The following is a 26,621-nucleotide window of genomic DNA, read 5'->3' on the forward strand; positions in this document are numbered from 1 at the left end:
TAAGTTATGAAGGATTTTAAAACTCATAATTCACTACAAAATGTTGAACTATGGCAATGCTTCGACACACACAAACATAAATAATCAGCCAATGAATCTCAACAATGGTGACAATCAACAAAAAAGATAACATCAAATCTGAACATCACAAAACACACTATTTAAAGTCAACACAGAACCAACAGCAAAAATAAAAGCAAAATTAAAAAATAAAGCAAATAACCAGACAATTCAGCTGCATAATTTATTCATGCAGCAATGCATGCTGGGAGTCATGGCTTTTTTTGGTACCCAACATGCATTGCAGCATACAACTTATGATTGTCACCATTGTTGAGATTTATACGTCGATTATTGATGCCTGTGTGTGTCTGGCTGATTAAGAAGTTCAAAATGTTCTAAGTATAAACTTTTTAAAATCATTAATATTTACACAGGTTGTCAAATCCCCAATAAATCTCAATTTGTAAAATCACAATGACATCAAAATCTGAAATTCAAAACATCAACCGTTTAACAATGTTAGGCAATACATGAGATCACTGTGTGAATCAGGCCATTATATGATGACTGTGACTGTAAACAAACAGCCATTGTCATCCTGTTCTCTTCAGCTTTGTGCCATAGCTAGTGTATTTCAAAAATCACAGTTACAGTAGCCGAAGAAAAACTAATGACGTAAAGTCAAGGGTCAAGAGCCCAACTAAAGCAATCACTGATTACCATTATGGTAACATCAAATTAAAATAAAATGATGTCTAAACCTCTGTCACCTTTTAATAAGAACTTCTGTAGATGTCTGACAGAAATAAAGTCAGTCTGGTTAGTAATAAGTGAAGCTGGTAATGCTGTTTGTGGAGATGTTTAATTCTCCTCTGCTGAGATCTTTTGCTAAGATTTAATGTCTTTCATCTTGATTTCATCTTTTTTTCTGTTCTTCTTGTTCCTCTCTCCTTTAGTGATTCTGATTGTTAACAGCAGGTGTTCACCAGGGTCTCAATTAACTTAAAAAATTAACTGAATTATTCACTCAGTCAAGTGGACTGTATTAGTGAACTAACGTAAGGAATAGTGAAAGAGGGTGTGATTTGGAACACAGCCTCTGAGTGTCGACTCTGAGCGCTGTTAATTCACAGTATTTTCCTGTAGGCTACTTTCTCGAAAACGACAAACATCACCCCGAATGCATTTTTTCTACTGTATATTACTGTTTTAATGGAAAACAGCATGTTACTGTAAAATTTGGCTGTTTTTTTACAGCAATTTTTTACAGTGTTAGTTTAATGATGGGTAAAATGGTCTGTGGTCCCGGCGCATGGTCTAAAAGGGTTGTCCCTATTCTCTTAATGAGTGATGGGTGTGTTTTGTCTCTATTCTCTTAATCAGTAATGGGTGTGTTTTGGGCGTAACATGAAATAAACCAATCAGAGTCTCATCTCCCATTCCCTTTAAAAGCTGCGCTTGTGCCATGGCGGATTCACTATTTACACGCCCTTTAAATACCAAAAAGAAAAATACTGCGCCATTGACTTTAGACCAGTTTCAGTTGGTCAATGGCTCAGTCTATTTCAGTTCCTCAAAATAGCAACGCACCAACAATGCGCCTGAACACACACCTGGTTTTCAGACCAGCACACCCATGGGTGCACACTGGGCACTAATGCATTTGCTATTTGAACAACATGGCACAGGACGTGAAAATGAAAACTGTCAGGCTGAAACTAGCAAAAAAACACTTGCGTAGCGCTTGGCACTGCATTGCACAGAGTGTTAGGGCCCAATCTGTGTGGTGCTGTTGAGCTGTGAAATGAGTAAAAGGTCATTTCGATTTGTAGTTATTACAACATGAAAAGCAAGTTAATTTGCACGTTTAACTTGTGGGGGCTGGTGCTAAGATTTTTTGTTGGGCGTAACAAACTAAAAATCACACCGTCAGCAGCGAAGGCCTGAATGTAATTGTTAAATAGACATTTGACAGGTGATATAACCGTCCTTAGCTAAAAAAAAAATATTGCAATTCGACTGTTAAAGTGTGTAATAAGGTACCACTTAATGTATAATTTATTATTGTTTTGTGTGTATGGCTCAGGGAGGACGGCATCCTATAGCGCCCTCTATCGGCAGCCATCACTGTGTTTAACCTTAAGGTCAGAACATGTTTATGTTTCTATAAAGGAAAACAGTGTGTCAGACTAGATTTTCCAGTATTTTCATGACACTTTTATTGCCAAAACATATATATCTACACAGGGTGTGAACTACAGGTGAGCTAGGGGGAGCTCGGCTCCCCTTAATAAGACATGGGCTCCCCTGAAAACGTAATTTGTAGAATTTTGGGGGGTCTCAAAAAATATTGACAATGTGTTATTTTGACGTGCAATATCAGTTTTGTGTAATGTGATCATCGTGAATTATTATTTGTAAAATAGCAGAAATATCATTCATTCATGCTGGCGATTTAAACCAATAAAGATAACTATACGCTATTCTTGTCATGAGCATCAAGGTGTGGAGGCGCTGCGGTGCAATTTCCACTCATGTTTAGTCATGTGTTAACTCAAAGATTTGTATAAAAAATTTAAACGTTGGAGGCCAGTCCACTGATCTACGCGTAGTGGTCAATTCTTTGTTAAGGTAAGGCATGTTATTCCCAACTATGTGTTGTGGCTGGGTTGTTATAGGTCTGTGTGACTCTCGAGGTCTTAGGCCTAATTGAACGGAGGAGTTGTAGTATTCTTCTGTAGCCTGGCAAGTAATTTAAACTTGTTCGTGTGAACTCAAAGACAGACTATTTATAGACTATTTGTGGGTGGCTGTTTGCCCTATCAATTCGTGTCGATAAAGTATAGGGTAAATCCTGTATGGTGATTTATCCTATTCCTATAAAGTGCTTGCGTAAAGCAAGTAGTGCATACACTTGTAGCTGTTATGCAAGTCATTGTAAGTCTTCTTTTGGACGCAAACGCAATCGCACGAATACCCCATGGTGAAAAAAACACAAAAAAACAAGTGGGCTCCCCTGAAGGACATGGTATAGTTTGAACACTGTATCTACAACAGTAAATCTCTTCTCTTTCATGTCATTCTCCCACGCTGTTGATGTAGGAAACAGTGCAGCGCTTCCGGGTTCTACGTAAGAACGCAGCCTCACTATTGGCCGACGCTGGTCACATGAGCACCACTGTCCTTTAGAAATCCTCCAGGTCCTGCACATTTATTGGTTTTTCAGCATATTTTGCATTTTGAACCCTTTCCAAAAGTGACTATGATGTTGAGATCTATCTATTCACACCGAGGACAACCGAGGGACTCAGACACAACTATTACAAAGGGTGAAAACATTCACTGATGCTCAAGAAGGAAATATGATGCATTATGATGCACTCACAGACAGTTTGTGTTTGTCCAAAAGTCATGAACGTAAAAGACACATCTGCAAATCACACATCTTTGGATCATGAGAGAAACCAGATCTGAAGGAAAGACTTTCTGGCTCAGACACTTGTGCTGCCCTTAATCACAGACATAAAATACAGATACTTTGACTATTACTGTCAGACATCTACAGAAGATCTTAGTGAGTATTAACAGAGGTTTAGATGTTAATACACAAACTGTCTGTGAGTTGCTTTGCAGTTACATTGAAATAAACACGGGTTTTAATTGAATGCGTCCTGAGAGTGTTTATTTGGTCCAGAAAGAGTATAAATTATATCTAAATGAGACCATAAATTATGTTGAAAATATGTCCACAATGGCCACATTTGAACTAGTTTTTAACCTTGTCCGAAGAGGGTCCATGAACGTCTATATCAGACGTGCAGAACACGTCAAAAAAATACGTAATAAAAACTTTCATTCTGGCTCCTCAGTGGACGTCTTTTCAGCATGCGACTTTTGTGACAAAGACATTGAAAAGACGTCTTTTAGACATAATTTTGCTCAGTAGGCAGTTTTGCTTAAAGTGTCTCATGTTTTTGCAAAATATTTAAAACCTTTTTTTCAATGTAATTGATCAGTTGAATGTTGCTGTCACAATGGCGGTTGAGACAAGGAAGAAACAGGATCCACTTGCAGCACACTTTATTAAACAAAATCCAAACTCGACGAAGACTCAGACTAGGGGGATGATTCAGGGAAAGAACAACCAACATCAACAATACAACACACAAGAACTCACAAAGAGTGGACTAAAACACAGGGCTTAAATTCAGGGGCAAACGATATAAACACGATGGTTAATCTGAGACACCTGGGGAGACTAATAGACTTAACGGGAACTACTAACATGAAACGAGAGGGCAACACAGACTGACATTACAACATTGCCTACAATTGCCTACATTGCCTATTGCCTACTCTACAATTGAATTGTTACTAGTAAGAATGCAATTGCAGAGCTCTTTAATTCAATTACAGAGCTCTGCAATTATACATATCTTTAAATAGTTTTTTTACTAGTAAAAATTCAATTAGAGAGCTCTCTAATTGAATTCTTACCAGTAAAAATGCAATTACGACGAGTAAGGCTGGGTACAATTTAAGCTAAAACGGCTTGCCATAGACACAAAGAGAGAGACAGGGTTCGTGCGGGTGCTTGAAATCTTTGAAAATGCTTGAAAAATGTTTGAAAAGTGCTTACATTTTGGATAAAATGCTTGAAATTGTAACTGTATTTCTTTCACAACAAATACCTATCTGACTGAACAGTTTGTTTATTAAATGAAGAAATAAAATGTAGCCCTTCAGATACAGAGTGATTTGCGCTACGCTGGCCAGAGCAAAAGTAGGCGGAGTTTTCATTTTGATTTCCGCGCTTGTTTGGATGCCCCGTTTTTATTGGCCACGCAGGTAATCGTCACAGAGCGCAGCGGTAAAAGCTGAACCAAAGCCCGTATACGGAAAGCCTGACCACTCCCTATTAAGCCCTATTGTACCGAATTTTGGTTGTAGTTCCACCAGAGTTTCACTGGGGGGCGACCGCCCTGAGTGCAAAATGAATGGGAGTCTATGGAGCTAGACGGCTAAATTTGTCTCTTTTACCCGATTGCCATTGAGAAATCTCAGATTTGATTGTAGATTTTGCAAATTCAACATGGGTTATAGGTCGAAAGTTGAATGAACGAGTAATTATGTCCTTTCGATTTCTTACAGGTTGAGTTGTTGATGCCCATTACATGCTAGCATTCTGCTAATGAACGCTAATTGGTCAGTGAAGGACTGATTACGACCAGAGATACCGCTTGATGGCATCGTGGCATCTGAAGCAGGACCAGAATGTGTGTGTGTGTATTTTTATGAGTGGTCTTTTAAAACAAAAAAACAAAAACTCTTCTAGTGTGTGTATTTACCTGTGTCAGCAGTGTTGTAGATGAAAAGAAAGTGCAGAGCCTAAAGCCGTAAAGCAGTATCTCTGGTGGAACGATGTGTATGACGTCATTGACATTTTAAAAGACTTTTTTAAAGCAAATGAGTGACCCTAAAAAATCTAACACCCAGCAATGAGTAATTTCTTTGCATCTCCTTTCGAATACAACATTCAAATTACTAGACAAAAAATTATATCCTGAGAAAAGTGGATTTTTAGGGGTATATCTCCATAGACCTCCATTCATTCTGCACTCATCCTGTGAGCGCCCTCATATGGAACCAGAGAGGAACTGCAAACGGTTCAGAACCCGGAAGCTTACTGAGTGAACCTTCTTCCCATATTAGACATTCTCTGGTTGAACTATTTTTAACTTTGACCGCGGCGTGCGCTCGAGCTCGCTAATGCTGCTATCCGCTTATATCGTCTCGGTAACAAAACGTCCTTGCGCGGCGCAAGCCATTGAAATAAATGGGTTTCATAGTGCAACGCATTCCGCGTCCTGTCTGAAAGGGCCATAAGTGAGTGAGAGCACTTGTGTGATAATGTAATGTTAGTTTTGCATGTCCGTTATGCATGGGCGTAGGTTTGGTCTCAGGTTTGGTGGGGACATCCCCCCCCATTCTATTCTTTAAAAAAAAAAAGTTCATAAGATTAAACTGGGAAGGGTCATAAAACTTGCATATTGTTATCCTAGGTTTACAGCTTCTATTGTTCTCAATTGTAAGTCGCTTTGGATAAAAAGTGTCTGCTAAATGAATAAATGTAAATCTGTTGTGGTTTGATGCTGTCTTTTCCTGCATACAAAATGGTAAATTAATTTTGTAGTCTATCCTATGGCTAGCAAGTTTAACCCTCCTACCAGATATTGTTATTTGGATATTATTAATCAAATAATGATTCATTATATTTGAATAACCAACAGTGTTAACTTTTGCCTTTTTAACATTGCCAACATATTTTTCCAGCACATGTGTCTAGCAAGTAGGCTACACTCACAAATACATTACTTAAACAGAATGTAGAAACGAAAAATGTCTCAGATGATCCACTGTTTATGTTGACTGCAAGATTCTAAGTTAAGGTAGGCTAATTAACATTCAGTGACTTGCTAACGTAAGTTAGCATTCTATCATGATAGCGCGACTTCTATGAGTCTATCCTTGCTGCACACCCCTAATTGGCTCTATGCACGATCGCTTCCGCGTTTTGTCTCAGCCCGCCCAGTTACATCCGGTGCTGCGTCAGAAGCCGGGTTTGCCTTAGCGAGTGTAATTTGCCATTATCTCCACCTGTTTACAAAAACTTCCTGCGGTTGACGTGAATGATGTTAACAACACTGTGAGGCAGTTAGCTGTCACACATAAGAGTAAGAAAGAGAAGGGCTTTAAATTATATATTTCGACCTACATCGACAACTTTGAGGGTGAGTATTCTCTCATATCGTGCGAAATCCGACTAGCGAATCAGTTTCTAAAATCGTTGTCTCCGTTTCTGAGAAAATGAATTTTATTAAAGTTGTGCCGCTATACACTTCGCGCTATGCGGAAGTAAAGACGCTGGCTGAGATCCTACCGGAAATACGTCAGCAGCGTTCGTGCATAGAGCGTATTAATGCTCCTAACCTTGAAAGATTGCAGAAGCTAGGTTTAACTGTAACAATATCCTGGGTAACCAGGATCACCAGTTAATACTATTTTCCACAGTAGAATCTGCATTTGAAAGCCTGGTCAGTCACTACTACTAACTGCTAGTTATTTGTGTGACTAGTTATTTTTGCCTACTTACACTCTGCTTTATGAAAAAAAGCTTCGTATGTCCCCTTTCTTCTTCTTGGGTGACATAGCTGATCTACAAAGTACAAAAAGGGGCAAAAAAACGGAATATTAAAATGTTTTACTCTGGCCTTTGAATATGGCAGGCAGAGAGACAGCCCTGGTAACTTACCGTCGGCGTCGCCACGCGCGCACACACACACAGGCACACACCACCCGATCCGCTCGCTGCCATTGAGTGCAAGCACATAAAGTAGTCCCGGCCCGCGCGTGTAGCCTGCCTGTCAGAAACCCCGCCGCCAATCAAATTACGGCGTATCTTGTACTGTCGTCGTCCTGGCCGTTGGAATCGATACAAATAGCAGCGCAAAGATCCAAATGCAGCGCAAATATCAAAATAGCAGTTCAAAGGAGCTTGCTAAATATTGGTGGGGACAAATTTGTCATCTCAAAATATTGAATGGGACAAGTACCTAGCGTCCCCCCCTAAACCTACGCCCTTGCCGTTATGGCACGTTCATTTCCACACACGAGGAATTTTCCTTGGTAGCCTACTGAAGTTTCCAGTGCACATATGCAATTACAAATACAACAAGAAACATATAGGCTACAAATTATAAGAATAAAATTATAACAAATATGAAAATACTATAAAACAAAAATATATAAGGTCACAGTTGGGTTTAGTCAAAATAAACATTTACTGATTATGAACCTATTTACAGTATTTTGAATAGTATATATAAATATAAATATCACCTGAATTTTTTAGATATTGCACTAAACAGTGGGAGTATTGCACTTACAGGCATATGCCTTGGGAGATATGTTAACTGTTCAGAAGGGAAATGGCCTGTGGGAAGAAACTGTTCCTGTGCCGAGATGTTCTAGTGGCCAGTGATCTGAGTCGCCGTCTTGACGGTAACAGTTCAAACAGGTGGTGTCCAGGGTGAGTGGAGTGATGATTTTACCTGCTCTCTTCCTCACTCTGGAAGAGTACAGGTCCTGGAGGTTTGGCCGTGGGGCACCAATAATCCTCTCCGCAGTCCGGACTGTCCGTTGTAGAGAATAAAGTTACAGCAACTACCCACAAATTAAAACCTGCAAATGTTAGCTCAGTATATAACAACAATCGTTGATTGCTGAACAGAAATCGTGTCAGTTGGAGTAATGCAAGTAGCCGACTGTAAGGTTGACAATGGCCTTATCATGCAATATTTACACTGCTCTATTCCAGTAGATAAATGTATATGTCTTGGCAATGAAATAAATTTTTTTTTTAAATAATATAGGCTATTTATCAGGCAGGTGCCTGTACACTGTCAGAGTCTTCTGGGTTAAAATTGAATGTTGCATGAATGTTGAATGTAAGGTTGTCGTTGCACTGTCTCAGATTTTGTTCAGACCTTGTCTATATCAATAATGTGTCTGTCACGGTTTGGGTTTTGTGTCTTGTTCCTTGTTCTTGTCTGTCATGTGATTCCCTGTTTGCCATGTGTCTCAATTGTTCCCAGGTGTTTCTTATTAGCCACGCCCCCTTGCTATCTTGTTTGCCTGTGTATTTAAGCCCTGTGTCTAGTTCAGTCTTTGTGAGTTCTTGATGTTGTAATGTTTGCTGTTAGCTGTCTTTTTGTTTTTGTCTGAGGTTCCTGTTCTGAGTTTTCCCTGGATTACCTTTTTGTATTATTCTAATTAAAAGTGCTTGATATTGGATTCACTATTTGTCCTTGCCTCAACGTTACAGTGTCCCAAAACCAAGGCCTGTAAAATATTCTGTTCAAATCCTGTCTTCATATTTTCAGCCCTTGAAATTTCTTCAGTTTTACAGCCTGAAAATCATATTATCTGGGAAGCAATATTTGGACATCAATATAATCAAAAGTATTATTCATAGGCATTTTCTACTTAGTGATACATTTTGAAAAATAAAACGTGTGATTTGCTTAAATATCTGATCCTTCTGCTATTACAAAACACAATTTTGTCTGTTTATAGCAGTATCTCTTTTAATGTGATAAAAACACTAAATCATAATTTTGACTATGTATTGGTATGTAATTTACGGTGGTGTAAGGTGCTGGAAAAGGCTTTAAAATGGACCTTGAAAGTGCTTGAATTTGACCTTGGAAAAGGTGTACGAACGAGAGAGAGAGAGAGAGAGAGAGAGAGAGAGAGAGAGAGAGAGAGAGAGAGAGAGAGAGATTTGTTTAACATGTTCAACCGAAATATATATTTCTGATTCAACACTTATGAAATGTTGGAGTTATAGAGAGAGAAAGTCAAATAGAATATTCATGTTACTGACGTCTAATTCCAAATTCCAAACTCCAAATGTGTAAATGTAAGAGCAACACCCACCAATTGAACGGTCTCCCTTCTTTCCTCAATTGTTTGTCAATTTGTCGGTTAAAATCTTCCACTTCACTGAAACAGTTATCAGAGAACAGTCACTGTTGTGTTAACAGAAATATCAGTAACGAAAGGGTGCACTGGGCATTGTGCAAAAATAATTAATAATCTACTCTGACCTGCAATGATAATCCGGACCAGAAAGGAAGACCTGCTCAGCCTCCTGTAAGGAGATATCCCGGAGGACAGCCAGTTATGATGGCCTATGGAAAACATTAATATAAATATACAGTAATATCACTCGTATTCTTTACAAGCAGAATAAGATTTACAGGATGTAACGTCACACATAATATATTTTTCATATTTACCCTTAATCCAAATAACAACATGAAATTGGTGATATAATAATGCAGTTAGTATAGTGTAATAGTAATAGTACACAAAACAAAATTCTCAGTTGAGAATCTAACGTAGTTACTAATACGAAATTCACTCAGCCAAATGTAACACACAACTCAGTTAAGAGACATCACAGGGGAGTTAAATGACCAAATATGTAAGTTGAAGATAATTCATAGCTCTAAAACATCATCATCAAACCTTATTGATTCCAATTACATCGATATTTTGACAATTTATTACATATCGTGGGCTTTCGCGCTAATTGCGGAGCAGGCATGCTAGTCAAGTGATGAGCCGCACCGCACTGACCTCATTACAAACTATTATTAAAGTGATAAGAGCTGCTTTCAACAGGTAACATCTCATTCTCATACAACTCATTCGTATTATGTAAAATTTACGTCATTGAATAAAGGAATCTGCGCATGCGCGGAACGAAGAAAACCCGCGATCATTGAGGGATTTGGATTTCCAATCTGCACTCCATCTTCTCTCAGGTAAGCAACAGTTAAAAACTGCAGTATATTACGGATTTTTAGATGTAATTTATTCAGTAAATATAACTACGATCAACCATTGTGTTTTCATCACTTAATTCTATACATTTGAAAAGTTTAATGTTCTTAACAAGTTAGCTTCGTTAACGTTTGCTTTTGACGCGTTAGCATAGGCCTATTTTTTCTTCAGTTTTAAAAATGTATGTTTTACACAAGTAAATTACGCCTAAAAACCATGTATATGTTACTTAAATCATGATCTTTTCGTTTAATATTTGTTATTTTGTGTGCAATTTTCTTTATAGATGACAAATATCGTGGCTACGAATTAACAATAGGCCTAACGGTGTGTTCACACCGAACGGGAATTTAATTATTTGCGTGAGTAGATTACATAAAGTCAATGCAAAGACGCGAATAGACGCATCATTCGCGCCGGGCATCGCGAATTGGGCGACGCGTTTGCCGCGAACGTCTTCCGCGCAGGTTGAAAAATTTGAACTCGAGCGAATGTTCAACCGTCTAACTAGACGCGATAGACGCGTATTTGACTCTCTATTCGCGTTCGGTGTGAATACACCATAAAAGTGACCAGGTTTTCGTTCCCTCATCGTGCACAATATAATTCATTCCCTCATTCATTTACTAAATCGTGCATACTATATTAAATGATCCCTGCTTTTACTAAATGGTGACCACGTTGTAAATAACAATAATTAGTTGCCTTATTTAAATCAAGACAAGTGAGAAATTAGTAACTTAGGCATAAGTTACTCTCAAATTCCTAATTCGTAGCCATGATAAATAAATGTATCTGTATGATGTGTGCATTAATGTGAAGAAATGGCTAGGAGAGTAAGGTCGTGCAGGATGTTTTTTATGTTTTTGATATGATTTGGCATGAGTAAAATGAATAATGTGAATGCAAATTGATTAACTTTTAATTTAAAAGTATTTGCTGTTTACTGATTATTGTTTATTTTTTCTCTTTTCTTAATTTCAGGATATTTCTCAAATGCATTCAGTCCTTTGTGCCTTCATTGCTGTAAACCGGTTGAGAGGGACAAAGCGAGAGACCGAACAAGCTGAATTGTGTGCCCAAAGTGATCTTTTCTGTAGATGCTTATTTCTTAATAAATTACTCTAAACTGCACATTGTCACTGTATTATTTTGTCACATTATAAGAGTAACATTTAATTTTAAATAATTTACTAGCACTGCATAAAACAAGTAAATTGTATTTAAAATATCAAATGGTTTTACTTAATTATATTAATTACATCAGATTTGTAAGTAAAAATGACTCAATATAATTTAACAGGCCAAGTTATATTTACTTTTTCACTTTGTTAATTTTACTCGGCTTAGTTATGTAGATTTACTTAATTTCCATAAATGTGAAATTTACTTGAAAAATATCAGTGCAAAAACTTGCCTTATAAAAATTGAGTAAATTCTACTTATTGTTTTTCTCAGTGTAGGGCGTCTATGTATTTATTATGTCTATGGGATGCATGTAGTGTTTATGTCTGTGGCTGTAACTGTTGCAAACAGAAAGTAAAATAATAACTTAAACTCTATTCATGTAGTAGTCTTTCATGTAGTGATTAATAGTGAAGATACTACATTATTGGCGACGAGGATGAAGCGGAAAGCCTGTGATGACAACAGATGGAGGATATACAAGGGAGAATTCTGATTGAAGGTCTAGGCCTATAGCACGTCATGTGACAGACAGTGTTTAATGTGTTTTGAATTAGAAACCAATTAAACACAAAGCCTCCGTGGAAATGACAGATATAATGCAGTGACTGAACATGAGAGAGCTAATCTGATTAATATCGACAAACAGAAAAGACATTATAACAAACATTATTTGGACAGCGTATTTACGACTACTTACCATAGACTTTAAAAAAAGATGGACGACGCCCCTTCGTTCTCTTCCATTGGCGAGAAGTGAAGCCGCCATTGTCCCGATATGGCGCTGACATCTTGGGACTTGAGTCTGCGCAGTTGCGATTTCGGGACCAGACATGCGCGGTAGTGAGCAGGAAGTAAAGCCGTAAAATCACAATATTATGAAGCTGCAGACTCTGAGCCTGCAGTTACAGTCCCCCACCCAGAGTCCCGCATTCTCAGACCCCTCGTTTTTTGAGACAGCGCCTCCTGCTGTTTCGGAAGATCGTATAACACCCTTATCCAAATGCCATTGAAAACAATATTATGCAATATTACGGTCTCATTTTATTTAAAGTTATCCAAATAAATATTTGCGTTCCCTGCTTAATGCATGTGCCAAAAAAACTCATTGTGTTCTCTGACTAACAAATTACCCAGTAGTTATGTTTTGAGCGTGGGTGTAATTGAAAGAAAATTACTGATGGAAGGGATACAATTACAGATTGAACTATATTCTGAAAAATATTATGTGATATTATATTGCTACAATGTTTTTTTTTTAAATTCAAATTCCAATTTTTCTTTCAGTTCAACCTATAATTGTCTAATTAACATTATATCATGCTAACATTACAGAACCTGTTTTTTGATATTTTGAATGCGAAGCAAAACTCAAATAAGAATAGACAAAAGACCAATAATAAACAATTCTGTACTTTATTTAACGATCACCTAAACATCAACTTGCTGTAAACAGGACAAAGCAAAGCAAAAAGGAAGAAAGAATTGTGTTAGTGATTTTACTTCTCGTCTTCAGTTGCATTAAAAAAACTCCTCATTTATAAGTCGCCTTGGATAAAAGCGTCTGCTAAATGAATAAATGTAAAATGTAATGTAAATGCATAAGGTAAAATAATAACTTTCTGGTAGGCGAATGTTCCTTCTTTTTTCATTCTTTTTGCATTCCCTCTATCAAATTCCTTGACTTCACTTAAATAAAAGATACATGCCATTGTCAAAAATATTGTGTAATAATAAATAATATTTTTGGAATTGTTATATCCATCTTTAAAAAAAAGGGATACATTTTAAGACCACCCCACGCCCGTATAGTCAAATTTCAGTCAATACAAATTAAAACAAGGAACCCAAACAAAAGGCCAAATGACACATTCTAGCTCACATGTTAATACCATAGACTGGTTAATATATAGTGAAGGCATAGTACATTTGATTACTATTGTATTGGCAATTGTAATGAGTTGTAAATGGCTGGCAACAACTTCATATCACAGTTAAATTAATAGGCCTATTGATTCATTTTAATACTTAGCCTACGTTTTATAAGAACTAATTTAAGTAGTCTACATAAATTATATAAAGTAAAATAATTACTCCGGCATTAATTAATTCAATTTATAGTTTTAGGAGAAAAGGTCCGGTAATTAAAAAAAGGTCAAACGGTAAATCTGATTAAATAATTAATGATGACATTCTTTGATATTAACACACTTAATGTATTTAATTGGTCTACTTTAATGTCAACTAATTGTAATAAAATTTGTACAATGGCTTGTCTGCAAAAAGTCATAGGTTAAAGGCTAACGTTAGCTATCAAAATATTTTCGGGGGAAAAAGGCGAAAGCACATACAATAATGGCTCAAATTTTGTTACAAACTATCTTTACAAATATTAAATGGACTATTCATATGTTGGTGTATCGATGAGCTATAAAGTGGTTTGATTTAAAAAGAAATCGAATGAGTATGATTTGCTAAATAAAATTGACGATACTCACGTTTTGGCTTAAGTTCTTCACATGTTTATCCGATCCAATTTGATAGGAGGCGCTGTCTCGAAAAAAGAGGGGTCTGAGAATGCGGGACTCTGGGTGGGGGACTGTAACTGCAGGCTCCGAGTCTGCATACTTCATACTACTACAAAATCAACGTCCAGCTCTGGTCCCGCCCTCACTCTCGCTGAATCAAGCGTAGCCTAAGCATGCGCCTCTGCTGCAGAACAAACCATTATGTCTGTGTGAAATAATTAATTAAAGAAATTTAGATATTAAATTTAAAGCTCCAATCTCCTCAGTCCTCCAAAGATCCCGAAAAAAAGTCCTTTGTTGCTTCAGTGACTACTTTGCTCAGAGAACCTGTCAATCACAGCTGTCAATAATGTACGCCACAGCACCGTTTTTATAGCATCAAATAACTAACTAAAAACAAACTTATTTTAAAAACAAACAATTGAAATTACATTAGCTTGATGAAAACTACAGTAAATGACAGAAACTATCTTTGGAAAAAAGATGTGAAGTGTAATTTAATTGTTTAGTTAGTCTCACGTCCCATTGAATAACACGGGGAGGCGGGGTTTATGAGCTATACTAGGACCGGTCACCGGGGGGCGATCGAGACGCTTTGGCTTCACTTTTCAGGGCTTGTGCGGCACGCTTGCTACTTACCAACATCTGGCACACGTGACCTGATGCCAAACATCGCGATGTGTTCGGAATGAGACTTCTTCAACGCTATTACCTACTGATAAAATTCGCGTCTGTTATTGACGCCACAGGTTTCCCATTGAAAGCAATGGAGTTCCTAATGCGTCACAGAGTGACCATGCTTCAGTTGTTGACGCCTTGGGAGTGAGAATGGGTTGGCATTTACTGAATGAGCACTGTGCCACTGTTCGTCTGACTGTTTGTACTGTATTTTATTTTATTTATTTATTTTTATTCAAAACTGTTTTAATTACTCTGATTTCTTTTGATTATTTTAATTTCTTCTATGTAAAGCACTTTGAATTACCAATGTGTATGAAATGTGCTATATAAATAAACTTGCCTTGCCTATTTATCAATTAAATAAGTTATTTTTGTTTTACCATGTTCAGTTCAAACTGGGTTCAGAGATGATCAGTTCTGTGTGGGTTAAGATGTCATTTCCTCTTCTTTCTTTCTTCTTTAACCACACGTGTTTCTCTAAAAACATGTGTGGTTAAACTAACTGAGCTCTCACACCCAGAAATAACATGTTCCCAAACCTCAACAGTGAGTTCATCGCTCTGAAAATACTACTGAAAATATGTACCGGTAGTCACACTAGCTCCACATTGCTAAATTAAAACTAGACCAAAGGTTATTAAAACAGTTTTGAAAGCGCTAGAACTCAAAGCCAGAACACAAAGAAAACAAAAGACAATAATTCATTACAATTTGTTTGTTAACATGTAAAAGACATTAAAACATCATGCATTATGTATTAACAAAAAATGAAACCATTAGGATTCAGGTATACTAGATTGATATTCCTCTGCTCATGTGGGGTTTGTATAATTATTGATTTGATTTGACTGATTTGTTCTTGTTCACAGAGGCATAAAGTTGACTGCAGTTCTCCTGAGATCCAGCTTTTGCTCCTCTGATGGAAGCATACGTCACTTTATCATCACAGCGAACCTGAATGAACATCACAGTTGTTTTAACCCACAATTATTACAGCGTGTTGTTTGAGCACAATTCGTGAAGAACTGCATATCATCACACAAATCAAGAATAACTGCATAGAAGAAGAAAATACAAACTATCATGTTGAGTGAAGCTGAACAACATCAAGGAAGTGTTTGCTCACCTTGTTCTTTTTTCCTTGTTTTTAACTGTACGCAGTAATTTCAGTATAAATCGCATCATCTGTCTGCTCCTAAACATCAATGGACATATGGAAAAAATCAAATCAAGCTATTAAATACCATCCATCAATAATATTTTACTCAGGTGCTGCAAATGTTCAGATAACATATGTGTAAATCGTGTGAAAATCTATTATACAGCCATGACGTTACGATGACAGATCCTATTGTAACATGACAGGATGGTTGACTTGTCTTGACCCACACAACAGGAACAACACATGATGAAATCCACAACTAGGGCTGTAGTCACGACCACTTTTGTCGAGTCCAAGACCAGGACTAGTTGAGTCCAAGTCAAGACCAAGTCCAAAGAGGTTTGAGTCCAAGACAAGACCGAGTCCAAAAAGGTCTGAGTCCAAGTCAAGACCGAGTCCAAAAAGGTCTGAGTCCAAGTCAAGACCGAGTCCAGGACAGGAAAAAAAATTCTTATGCATGACATTATCAAGACAATCATTTTGGGTTATTATTTGTTGATATAAAAGCAAAAACAGTGTTACAACACCCAGGATTTGTAAGTATAGACATTCCCCTTGATATCATATAATATTCTAATCTAAAGAAAACAGAATGATGACATATGGTGATACCTCATAATAGCAATGTTTCACTGTGGATATGAAAGACGCACACTTTCACATCCAGATAGCCCCCCCATCACAGGCCATTCTTGAGATTCGCCTTCGATGGGCAGGCTTATCAATACACAGTTCTGCTGCTCGGTCTGTCCCTAGCACCCCGTACATTTACGAAGTGCATTGACGCGGCGCTTTCTCCCCTGAGACTCCAGGGAGTGCGCGTTCTGAATTATCTCGACAACTGGCTGGTTGTGGCGCAATCACGGCTCACACCAGAGCAAATAAACGGCGTGCAAATTAACGGCTTTTATGTGTGCTTACTGGGAACATAATGAAGACACCTGGACTCGGGTTGAGACCAAAAGCCATATTTGGCAAGACCAGTGGGCGAGACCTAGACAAGTCCGAGTCTGAATACCAGCGTGTCCGAGACAAGTCCGTGACCATAGAAAAACGTTCTCGAGTCCGGACTCGAGCCCAAGACCGGACTCGAGTACTACAGCCCTTTCCACAACTAGAACAATGGGCAATTAGTAACAGGTAGCACAAAACACTCAGGGCACGTTTACACAAAAACGATACGCTTAAAACTGAGAAGTTTTTCCTTTGAGTTTTCCGTGTAAAGACGACACCATTGTCAAAACAATCCCCATTCACACGGATCTGCGAAAACAACTAAAAACGCTATAATCTGCTTCCAGGCCAATAGATGGCGATGAAACACTATAGACTGAACATGTATTACACATGTGCATGCCGTCATCATCTTCACAGATTCACGTTTTTGTTGTTTACATGGAAAATGTTTTCAAAAGCTTGAAACTTTGAAACCCATTTTCAAAACTTTGCGTTTTTCAGGCACCCAAAACGGCGTTGTTGTGTAAATGAATGGCCAAAACGCATAAAAAGTTTTACGTTTTTGGTTGAAAACGGTGTTGTGTAAACAGCTCCTCAATTACAACGAACTGGCAAAACATGAGCGAAAGAAAACACAATGGCTGCACACGAAGGTTCCTCACGGATCTGATTTCAGACAAACTTCTTAGGCAGCGTTACGGTTTAATGATCTACAGCAAAATAGAGCAAGCTTTGGTGAAAACTAAGTGAATATTTAATTACTACAATAGTAGGATGAATTTCACTCAGACAAAGAACAGGTGAACAGACAAAGAACAGACGAACAGACAAATAACAGGTGAACACACACTCAGACAAAGAAAGGTGAACACACACTCAGACAAAGAACAGGCGAACACACACTCAGACAAAGAACATGTGAGCACACACTCAGAAAAAGAACCAGTGAACACACACTCAGACAAAGAACAGGTGAACACACACTCAGATAAAGAACAGGTGAGCACACACTCAGACAAAGAACAGGTGAGCACACACAAAAAACAGGCGAACACACACTCAGACAAAAAACAGTCGAACACACACTCAGACAAAGAACATGCGAACACACACTCAGACAAAGAACAGGTGAGCACACACTCAGACAAAGAACAGGTGAACACACACTCAGACAAAGAACATGCGAACACACACTCAGACAAAGAACAGGTGAACACACACTCAGATAAAGAACAGGTGAGCACACACTCAGACAAAGAACAGGTGAGCACACACAAAAAACAGGCGAACACACACTCAGACAAAAAACAGTCGAACACACACTCAGACAAAGAACATGCGAACACACACTCAGACAAAGAACAGGTGAGCACACACTCAGACAAAGAACAGGTGAACACACACTCAGACAAAGAACAGGCGAACACACACTCAGACAAAGAACATGCGAACACTAACTCAGATAAAGAATAGGTGAGCACACACTCAGCCAAAGAACAGGTGAACACACACTCAGACAAAGAACAGGTGAACACACACTCAGACAAAGAACAGGTGAACACACACTCAGACAAATAACAGGTGAACACACACTCAGACAAAGAACAGGTGAACACACACTCAGACAAAGAACAGGCGAACACACACTCAGACAAAGAACAGGTGAGCACACACTCAGAAAAAGAACCAGTGAACACACACTCAGACAAAGAACAGGTGAACACACACTCAGATAAAGAACAGGTGAGCACACACTCAGACAAAGAACAGGTGAGCACACACAAAAAACAGGCAAACACACACTCAGACTAAAAACAGTCGAACACACACTCAGACAAAGAACATGCGAACACACACTCAGACAAAGAACAGGTGAGCACACACTCAGACAAAGAACAGGTGAACACACACTCAGACAAAAAACAGACGAACACACACTCAGACAAAGAACAGGTGAACACACACTCAGACAAAGAACATGCGAACACACACTCAGACAAATAACAGGTGAACACACACTCACACAAAAAACAGGCAAACACACACTCAGACAAAGAACAGGTGAACACACACTCAGACAAATAACAGGTGAACACACACTCAGACAAAGAACATGCGAACACACACTCAGACAAAGAACATGCGAACACACACTCAGACAAAGAACATGCGAACACACACTCAGACAAAGAATAGGTGAGCTCACACTCAGCCAAAGAACAGGTGAACACACACTCAGACAAAGAACAGGTGAACACACACTCAGACAAAGAACAGGTGAACACACACTCAGACAAATAACAGGTGAACACACACTCAGACAAAGAACATGCGAACACACACTCAGACAAATAACATGCGAACACACACTCAGACAAATAACAGGTGAACACACACTCACACAAAGAACAGGCAAACACACACTCAGACAAAGAACAGGTGAACACACACTCAGACAAATAACAGGTGAACACACACTCAGACAAAGAACATGCGAACACACACTCAGACAAAGAACATGCGAACACAAACTCAGACAAAGAACATGTGAACACACACTCAGACAAAGAAAAGGTGAGCTCACACTCAGCCAAAGAACAGGTGAACACACACTCAGACAAAGAACAGGTGAACACACACTCAGACAAAGAACAGGTGAACACACACTCAGACAAATAACAGGTGAACACACACTCACACAAAGAACAGGCAAACACACACTCAGATAAAGAACAGGTGAGCACACACTCAGACAAAGAACAGGTGAGCACACACAAAAAACAGGCGAACACAACCTCAGACAAAAAACAGTCGAACACACACTCAGACAAAGAACATGCGAACACACACTCAGACAAAAAACAGACGAACACACACTCAGACAAAGAACAGGTGAACACACACTCAGACAAAGAACATGCGAACACACACTCAGACAAAGAACATGCGAACACACACTCAGACAAAGAATAGGTGAGCACACACTCAGCCAAAGAACAGGTGAACACACACTCAGACAAAGAACAGGTGAACACACACTCAGACAAAGAACAGGTGAACACACACTCAGACAAATAACAGGTGAACACACACTCACACAAATAACAGGTGAACACACACTCAGACAAAGAACAGGCGAACACACACTCAGACAAAGAACATGCGAACACACACTCAGACAAAGAATAGGTGAGCACACACTCAGCCAAAGAACAGGTGAACACACACTCAGACAAAGAACAGGTGAACACACACTCAGACAAAGAACAGGTGAACACACACTCAGACAAATAACAGGTGAACACACACTCAGACAAAGAACAGGTGAACACACACTCAGACGAAGAACAGGCGAACACACACTCAGACAAAGAACAGGTGAGCACACACTCAGAAAAAGAACCAGTGAACACACACTCAGACAAAGAACAGGTGAACACACACTCAGATAAAGAACAGGTGAGCACACACTCAGACAAAGAACAGGTGAGCACACACAAAAAACAGGCGAACACACACTCAGACAAAAAACAGTCGAACACACACTAGGACAAAGAACATGCGAACACACACTCAGACAAAGAACATGCGAACACACACTCAGACAAAGAACAGGTGAACACACACTCAGATAAAGAACAGGTGAGCACACACTCAGACAAAGAACAGGTGAGCACACACAAAAAACAGGCGAACACACACTCAGACAAAAAACAGTCGAACACACACTCAGACAAAGAACATGCGAAAACACACTCAGACAAAAAACCGACGAACACACACTCAGACAAAGAACAGACGAACACAAACTCAGACAAAGAACATGCGAACACACACTCAGACAAAGAACATGCGAACACACACTCAGACAAAGAATAGGTGAGCACACACTCAGCCAAAGAACAGGTGAACACACACTCAGACAAAGAACAGGTGAACACACACTCAGACAAAGAACAGGTGAACACACACTCAGACAAATAACAGGTGAACACACACTCACACAAAGAACAGGCAAACACACACTCAGACAAAGAACAGGTGAACACACACTCAGACAAATAACAGGTGAACACACACTCAGACAAAGAACAGGTGAACACACACTCAGACAAAGAACAGGCGAACACACACTCAGACAAAGAACAGGTGAGCACACACTCAGACGAAGAACAGGCGAACACACACTCAGACAAAGAACAGGTGAGCACACACTCAGAAAAAGAACCAGTGAACACACACTCAGACAAAGAACAGGTGAACACACACTCAGATAAAGAACAGGTGAGCACACACTCAGACAAAGAACAGGTGAGCACACACAAAAAACAGGCGAACACACACTCAGACAAAAAACAGTCGAACACACACTCAGACAAAGAACATGCGAACACACACTCAGACAAAGAACATGCGAACACACACTCAGACAAAGAACAGGTGAACACACACTCAGATAAAGAACAGGTGAGCACACACTCAGACAAAGAACAGGTGAGCACACACAAAAAACAGGCGAACACACACTCAGACAAAAAACAGTCGAACACACACTCAGACAAAGAACATGCGAACACACACTCAGACAAAAAACAGACAAACACACACTCAGACAAAGAACAGACGAACACACACTCAGACAAAGAACATGCGAACACACACTCAGACAAAGAACATGCGAACACACACTCAGACAAAGAATAGGTGAGCACACACTCAGCCAAAGAAAAGGTGAACACACACTCAGACAAAGAACAGGTGAACACACACTCAGACAAAGAACAGGTGAACACACACTCAGACAAATAACAGGTGAACACACACTCACACAAAGAACAGGCAAACACACACTCAGACAAAGAACAGGTGAACACACACTCAGACAAATAACAGGTGAACACACACTCAGACAAAGAACAGGTGAACACACACTCAGACAAAGAACAGGTGAACACACACTCAGACAAATAACAGGTGAACACACACTCAGACAAAGAACAGGTGAACACACACTCAGACAAAGAACAGGCGAACACACACTCAGACAAAGAACAGGTGAGCACACACTCAGAAAAAGAACCAGTGAACACACACTCAGACAAAGAACAGGTGAACACACACTAAGATAAAGAACAGGTGAGCACACACTCAGACAAAGAACAGGTGAGCACACACAAAAAACAGGCGAACACACACTCAGACAAAAAACAGTCGAACACACACTCAGACAAAGAACATGCGAACACACACTCAGACAAAGAACAGGTGAGCACACACTCAGACAAAGAACAGGTGAACACACACTCAGACAAAGAACATGCGAACACACACTCAGACAAAGAACAGGTGAACACACACTCAGATAAAGAACAGGTGAGCACACACTCAGACAAAGAACAGGTGAGCACACACAAAAAACAGGCGAACACACACTCAGACAAAAAACAGTCGAACACACACTCAGACAAAGAACATGCGAACACACACTCAGACAAAGAACAGGTGAGCACACACTCAGACAAAGAACAGGTGAACACACACTCAGACAAAGAACAGGCGAACACACACTCAGACAAAGAACATGCGAACACACACTCAGACAAAGAATAGGTGAGCACACACTCAGCCAAAAAACAGGTGAACACACACTCAGACAAAGAACAGGTGAACACACACTCAGACAAAGAACAGGTGAACACACACTCAGACAAATAACAGGTGAACACACACTCACAAAAAGAACAGGCAAACACACACTCAGACAAAGAACAGGTGAACACACACTCAGACAAATAACAGGTGAACACACACTCAGACAAAGAACATGCGAACACACACTCAGACAAAGAATATGCGAACACACACTCAGACAAAGAATAGGTGAGCACACACTCAGCCAAAGAACAGGTGAACACACACTCGGACAAAGAACAGGTGAACACACACTCAGACAAATAACAGGTGAACACACACTCACACAAAGAACAGGCAAACACACACTCAGATAAAGAACAGGTGAGCACACACTCAGACAAAAAGAACAGGTGAGCACACACAAAAAACAGGCGAACACACACTCAGACAAAAAACAGTCGAACACACACTCAGACAAAGAACATGCGAACACACACTCAGACAAAAAACAGACGAACACACACTCAGACAAAAAACAGACAAACACACACTCAGACAAAGAACAGGTGAACACACACTCAGACAAAGAACATGCAAACACACACTCAGACAAAGAACATGCGAACACACACTCAGACAAAGAACAGGTGAGCACACACTCAGAAAAAGAACCAGTGAACACACACTCAGACAAAGAACAGGTGAACACACACTCAGATAAAGAACAGGTGAGCACACACTCAGACAAAGAATAGGTGAGCACACACAAAAAACAGGCGAACACACACTCAGACAAAAAACAGACGAACACACACTCAGACAAAGAACATGCGAACACACACTCAGACAAAGAACAGGTGAGCAAACACTCATACAAAGAACAGGTGAACACACACTCAGACAAAGAACATGCGAACACACACTCAGACAAAGAACAGGTGAACACACACTCAGATAAAGAACAGGTGAGCACACACTCAGACAAAGAACAGGTGAGCACACACAAAAAACAGGCGAACACACATTCAGACAAAAAACAGTCGAACACACACTCAGACAAAAAACATGCGAACACACACTCAGACAAAGAATAGGTGAGCACACACTCAGCCAAAGAACAGGTGAACACACACTCAGACAAAGAACAGGTGAACACACACTCAGACAAAGAACAGGTGAACACACACTCAGACAAATAACAGGTGAACACACACTCACACAAAGAACAGGCAAACACACACTCAGACAAAGAACAGGTGAACACACACTCAGACAAATAACAGGTGAACACACACTCAGACAAAGAACAGGTGAACACACACTCAGACAAAGAACAGGTGAACACACACTCAGACAAATAACAGGTGAACACACACTCAGACAAAGAACAGGTGAACACACACTCAGACAAAGAACAGGCGAACACACACTCAGACAAAGAACAGGTGAGCACACACTCAGAAAAAGAACCAGTGAACACACACTCAGACAAAGAACAGGTGAACACACACTAAGATAAAGAACAGGTGAGCACACACTCAGACAAAGAACAGGTGAGCACACACAAAAAACAGGCGAACACACACTCAGACAAAAAACAGTCGAACACACACTCAGACAAAGAAAATGCGAACACACACTCAGACAAAGAACAGGTGAGCACACACTCAGACAAAGAACAGGTGAACACACACTCAGACAAAGAACATGCGAACACACACTCAGACAAAGAACAGGTGAACACACACTCAGATAAAGAACAGGTGAGCACACACTCAGACAAAGAACAGGTGAGCACACACAAAAAACAGGCGAACACACACTCAGACAAAAAACAGTCGAACACACACTCAGACAAAGAACATGCGAACACACACTCAGACAAAGAACAGGTGAGCACACACTCAGACAAAGAACAGGTGAACACACACTCAGACAAAGAACAGGCGAACACACACTCAGACAAAGAACATGCGAACACACACTCAGACAAAGAATAGGTGAGCACACACTCAGCAAAAGAACAGGTGAACACACACTCAGACAAAGAACAGGTGAACACACACTCAGACAAAGAACAGGTGAACACACACTCAGACAAATAACAGGTGAACACACACTCAGACAAAGAACAGGTGAACACACACTCAGACAAAGAACAGGCGAACACACACTCAGACAAAGAACAGGTGAGCACACACTCAGAAAAAGAACCAGTGAACACACACTCAGACAAAGAACAGGTGAACACACACTCAGATAAAGAACAGGTGAGCACACACTCAGACAAAGAACAGGTGAGCACACACAAAAAACAGGCAAACACACACTCAGACAAAGAACATGCGAACACACACTCAGACAAAGAACAGGTGAGCACACACTCAGACAAAGAACAGGTGAACACACACTCAGACAAAAAACAGACGAACACACACTCAGACAAAGAACAGGTGAACACACACTCAGACAAAAAACATGCGAACACACACTCAGACAAAGAACATGCGAACACACACTCAGACAAAGAATAGGTGAGCACACACTCAGCCAAAAAACAGGTGAACACACACTCAGACAAAGAACAGGTGAACACACACTCAGACAAAGAACAGGTGAACACACACTCAGACAAATAACAGGTGAACACACACTCACACAAAGAACAGGCAAACACACACTCAGACAAAGAACAGGTGAACACACACTCAGACAAATAACAGGTGAACACACACTCAGACAAATAACAGGTGAACACACACTCACACAAAGAACAGGGAAACACACACTCAGACAAAGAACAGGTGAGCACACACTCAGACAAAGAACAGGTGAACACACACTCAGACAAAGAACAGGCAAACACACACTCAGACAAAGAACATGCGAACACACACTCAGACAAAGAATAGGTGAGCACACACTCAGCAAAAGAACAGGTGAACACACACTCAGACAAAGAACAGGTGAACACACACTCAGACAAAGAACAGGTGAACACACACTCAGACAAATAACAGGTGAACACACACTCAGACAAAGAACAGGTGAACACACACTCAGACAAAGAACAGGCGAACACACACTCAGACAAAGAACAGGTGAGCACACACTCAGAAAAAGAACCAGTGAACACACACTCAGACAAAGAACAGGTGAACACACACTCAGATAAAGAACAGGTGAGCACACACTCAGACAAAGAACAGGTGAGCACACACAAAAAACAGGCAAACACACACTCAGACAAAGAACATGCGAACACACACTCAGACAAAGAACAGGTGAGCACACACTCAGACAAAGAACAGGTGAACACACACTCAGACAAAAAACAGACGAACACACACTCAGACAAAGAACAGGTGAACACACACTCGGACAAAAAACATGCGAACACACACTCAGACAAAGAACATGCGAACACACACTCAGACAAAGAATAGGTGAGCACACACTCAGCCAAAAAACAGGTGAACACACACTCAGACAAAGAACAGGTGAACACACACTCAGACAAAGAACAGGTGAACACACACTCAGACAAATAACAGGTGAACACACACTCACACAAAGAACAGGCAAACACACACTCAGACAAAGAACAGGTGAACACACACTCAGACAAATAACAGGTGAACACACACTCAGACAAAGAACATGCGAACACACACTCAGACAAAGAATATGCGAACACACACTCAGACAAAGAATAGGTGAGCACACACTCAGCCAAAGAACAGGTGAACACACACTCGGACAAAGAACAGGTGAACACACACTCAGACAAATAACAGGTGAACACACACTCACACAAAGAACAGGCAAACACACACTCAGATAAAGAACAGGTGAGCACACACTCAGACAAATAACAGGTGAACACACACTCACACAAAGAACAGGCAAACACACACTCAGACAAAGAACAGGTGAGCACACACAAAAAACAGGCGAACACACACTCAGACAAAAAACAGTCGAACACACACTCAGACAAAGAACATGCGAACACACACTCAGACAAAAAACAGACGAACACACACTCAGACAAAAAACAG

The 26,621-nt window shown here is 39.8% G+C and overlaps 2 protein-coding genes across 2 annotated transcripts in view; one reads left to right on the forward strand and one right to left on the reverse strand.

The window, feature by feature from the left end:
• Window positions 1-26,621, forward strand: part of LOC143746091 (uncharacterized) — a 606,033-nt gene that overhangs the window by 140,844 nt on the left and 438,568 nt on the right. The window lies entirely within an intron of this gene.
• LOC143746109 (uncharacterized) overlaps window positions 13,001-26,621 on the reverse strand; it is a 101,146-nt gene continuing 87,525 nt past the window's right edge. The window contains exons 7-8 of the mRNA XM_077237873.1: window positions 15,934-16,002; window positions 13,001-15,761 (exon numbers count right to left, since the gene is read on the reverse strand). Of these exons, the coding sequence (XP_077093988.1) occupies window positions 15,955-16,002 (48 nt within the window). The 3' untranslated portion in view covers window positions 13,001-15,761; window positions 15,934-15,954. The remainder of the gene's footprint in view (window positions 15,762-15,933; window positions 16,003-26,621) is intronic.

The sequence above is a fragment of the Siphateles boraxobius genome, unplaced genomic scaffold (assembly GCF_051911475.1).
Source record: "Siphateles boraxobius isolate OS27281-9 unplaced genomic scaffold, OSU_SipBor_1 21, whole genome shotgun sequence".
Classification (NCBI taxonomy): Eukaryota; Metazoa; Chordata; class Actinopteri; order Cypriniformes; family Leuciscidae; genus Siphateles; species Siphateles boraxobius.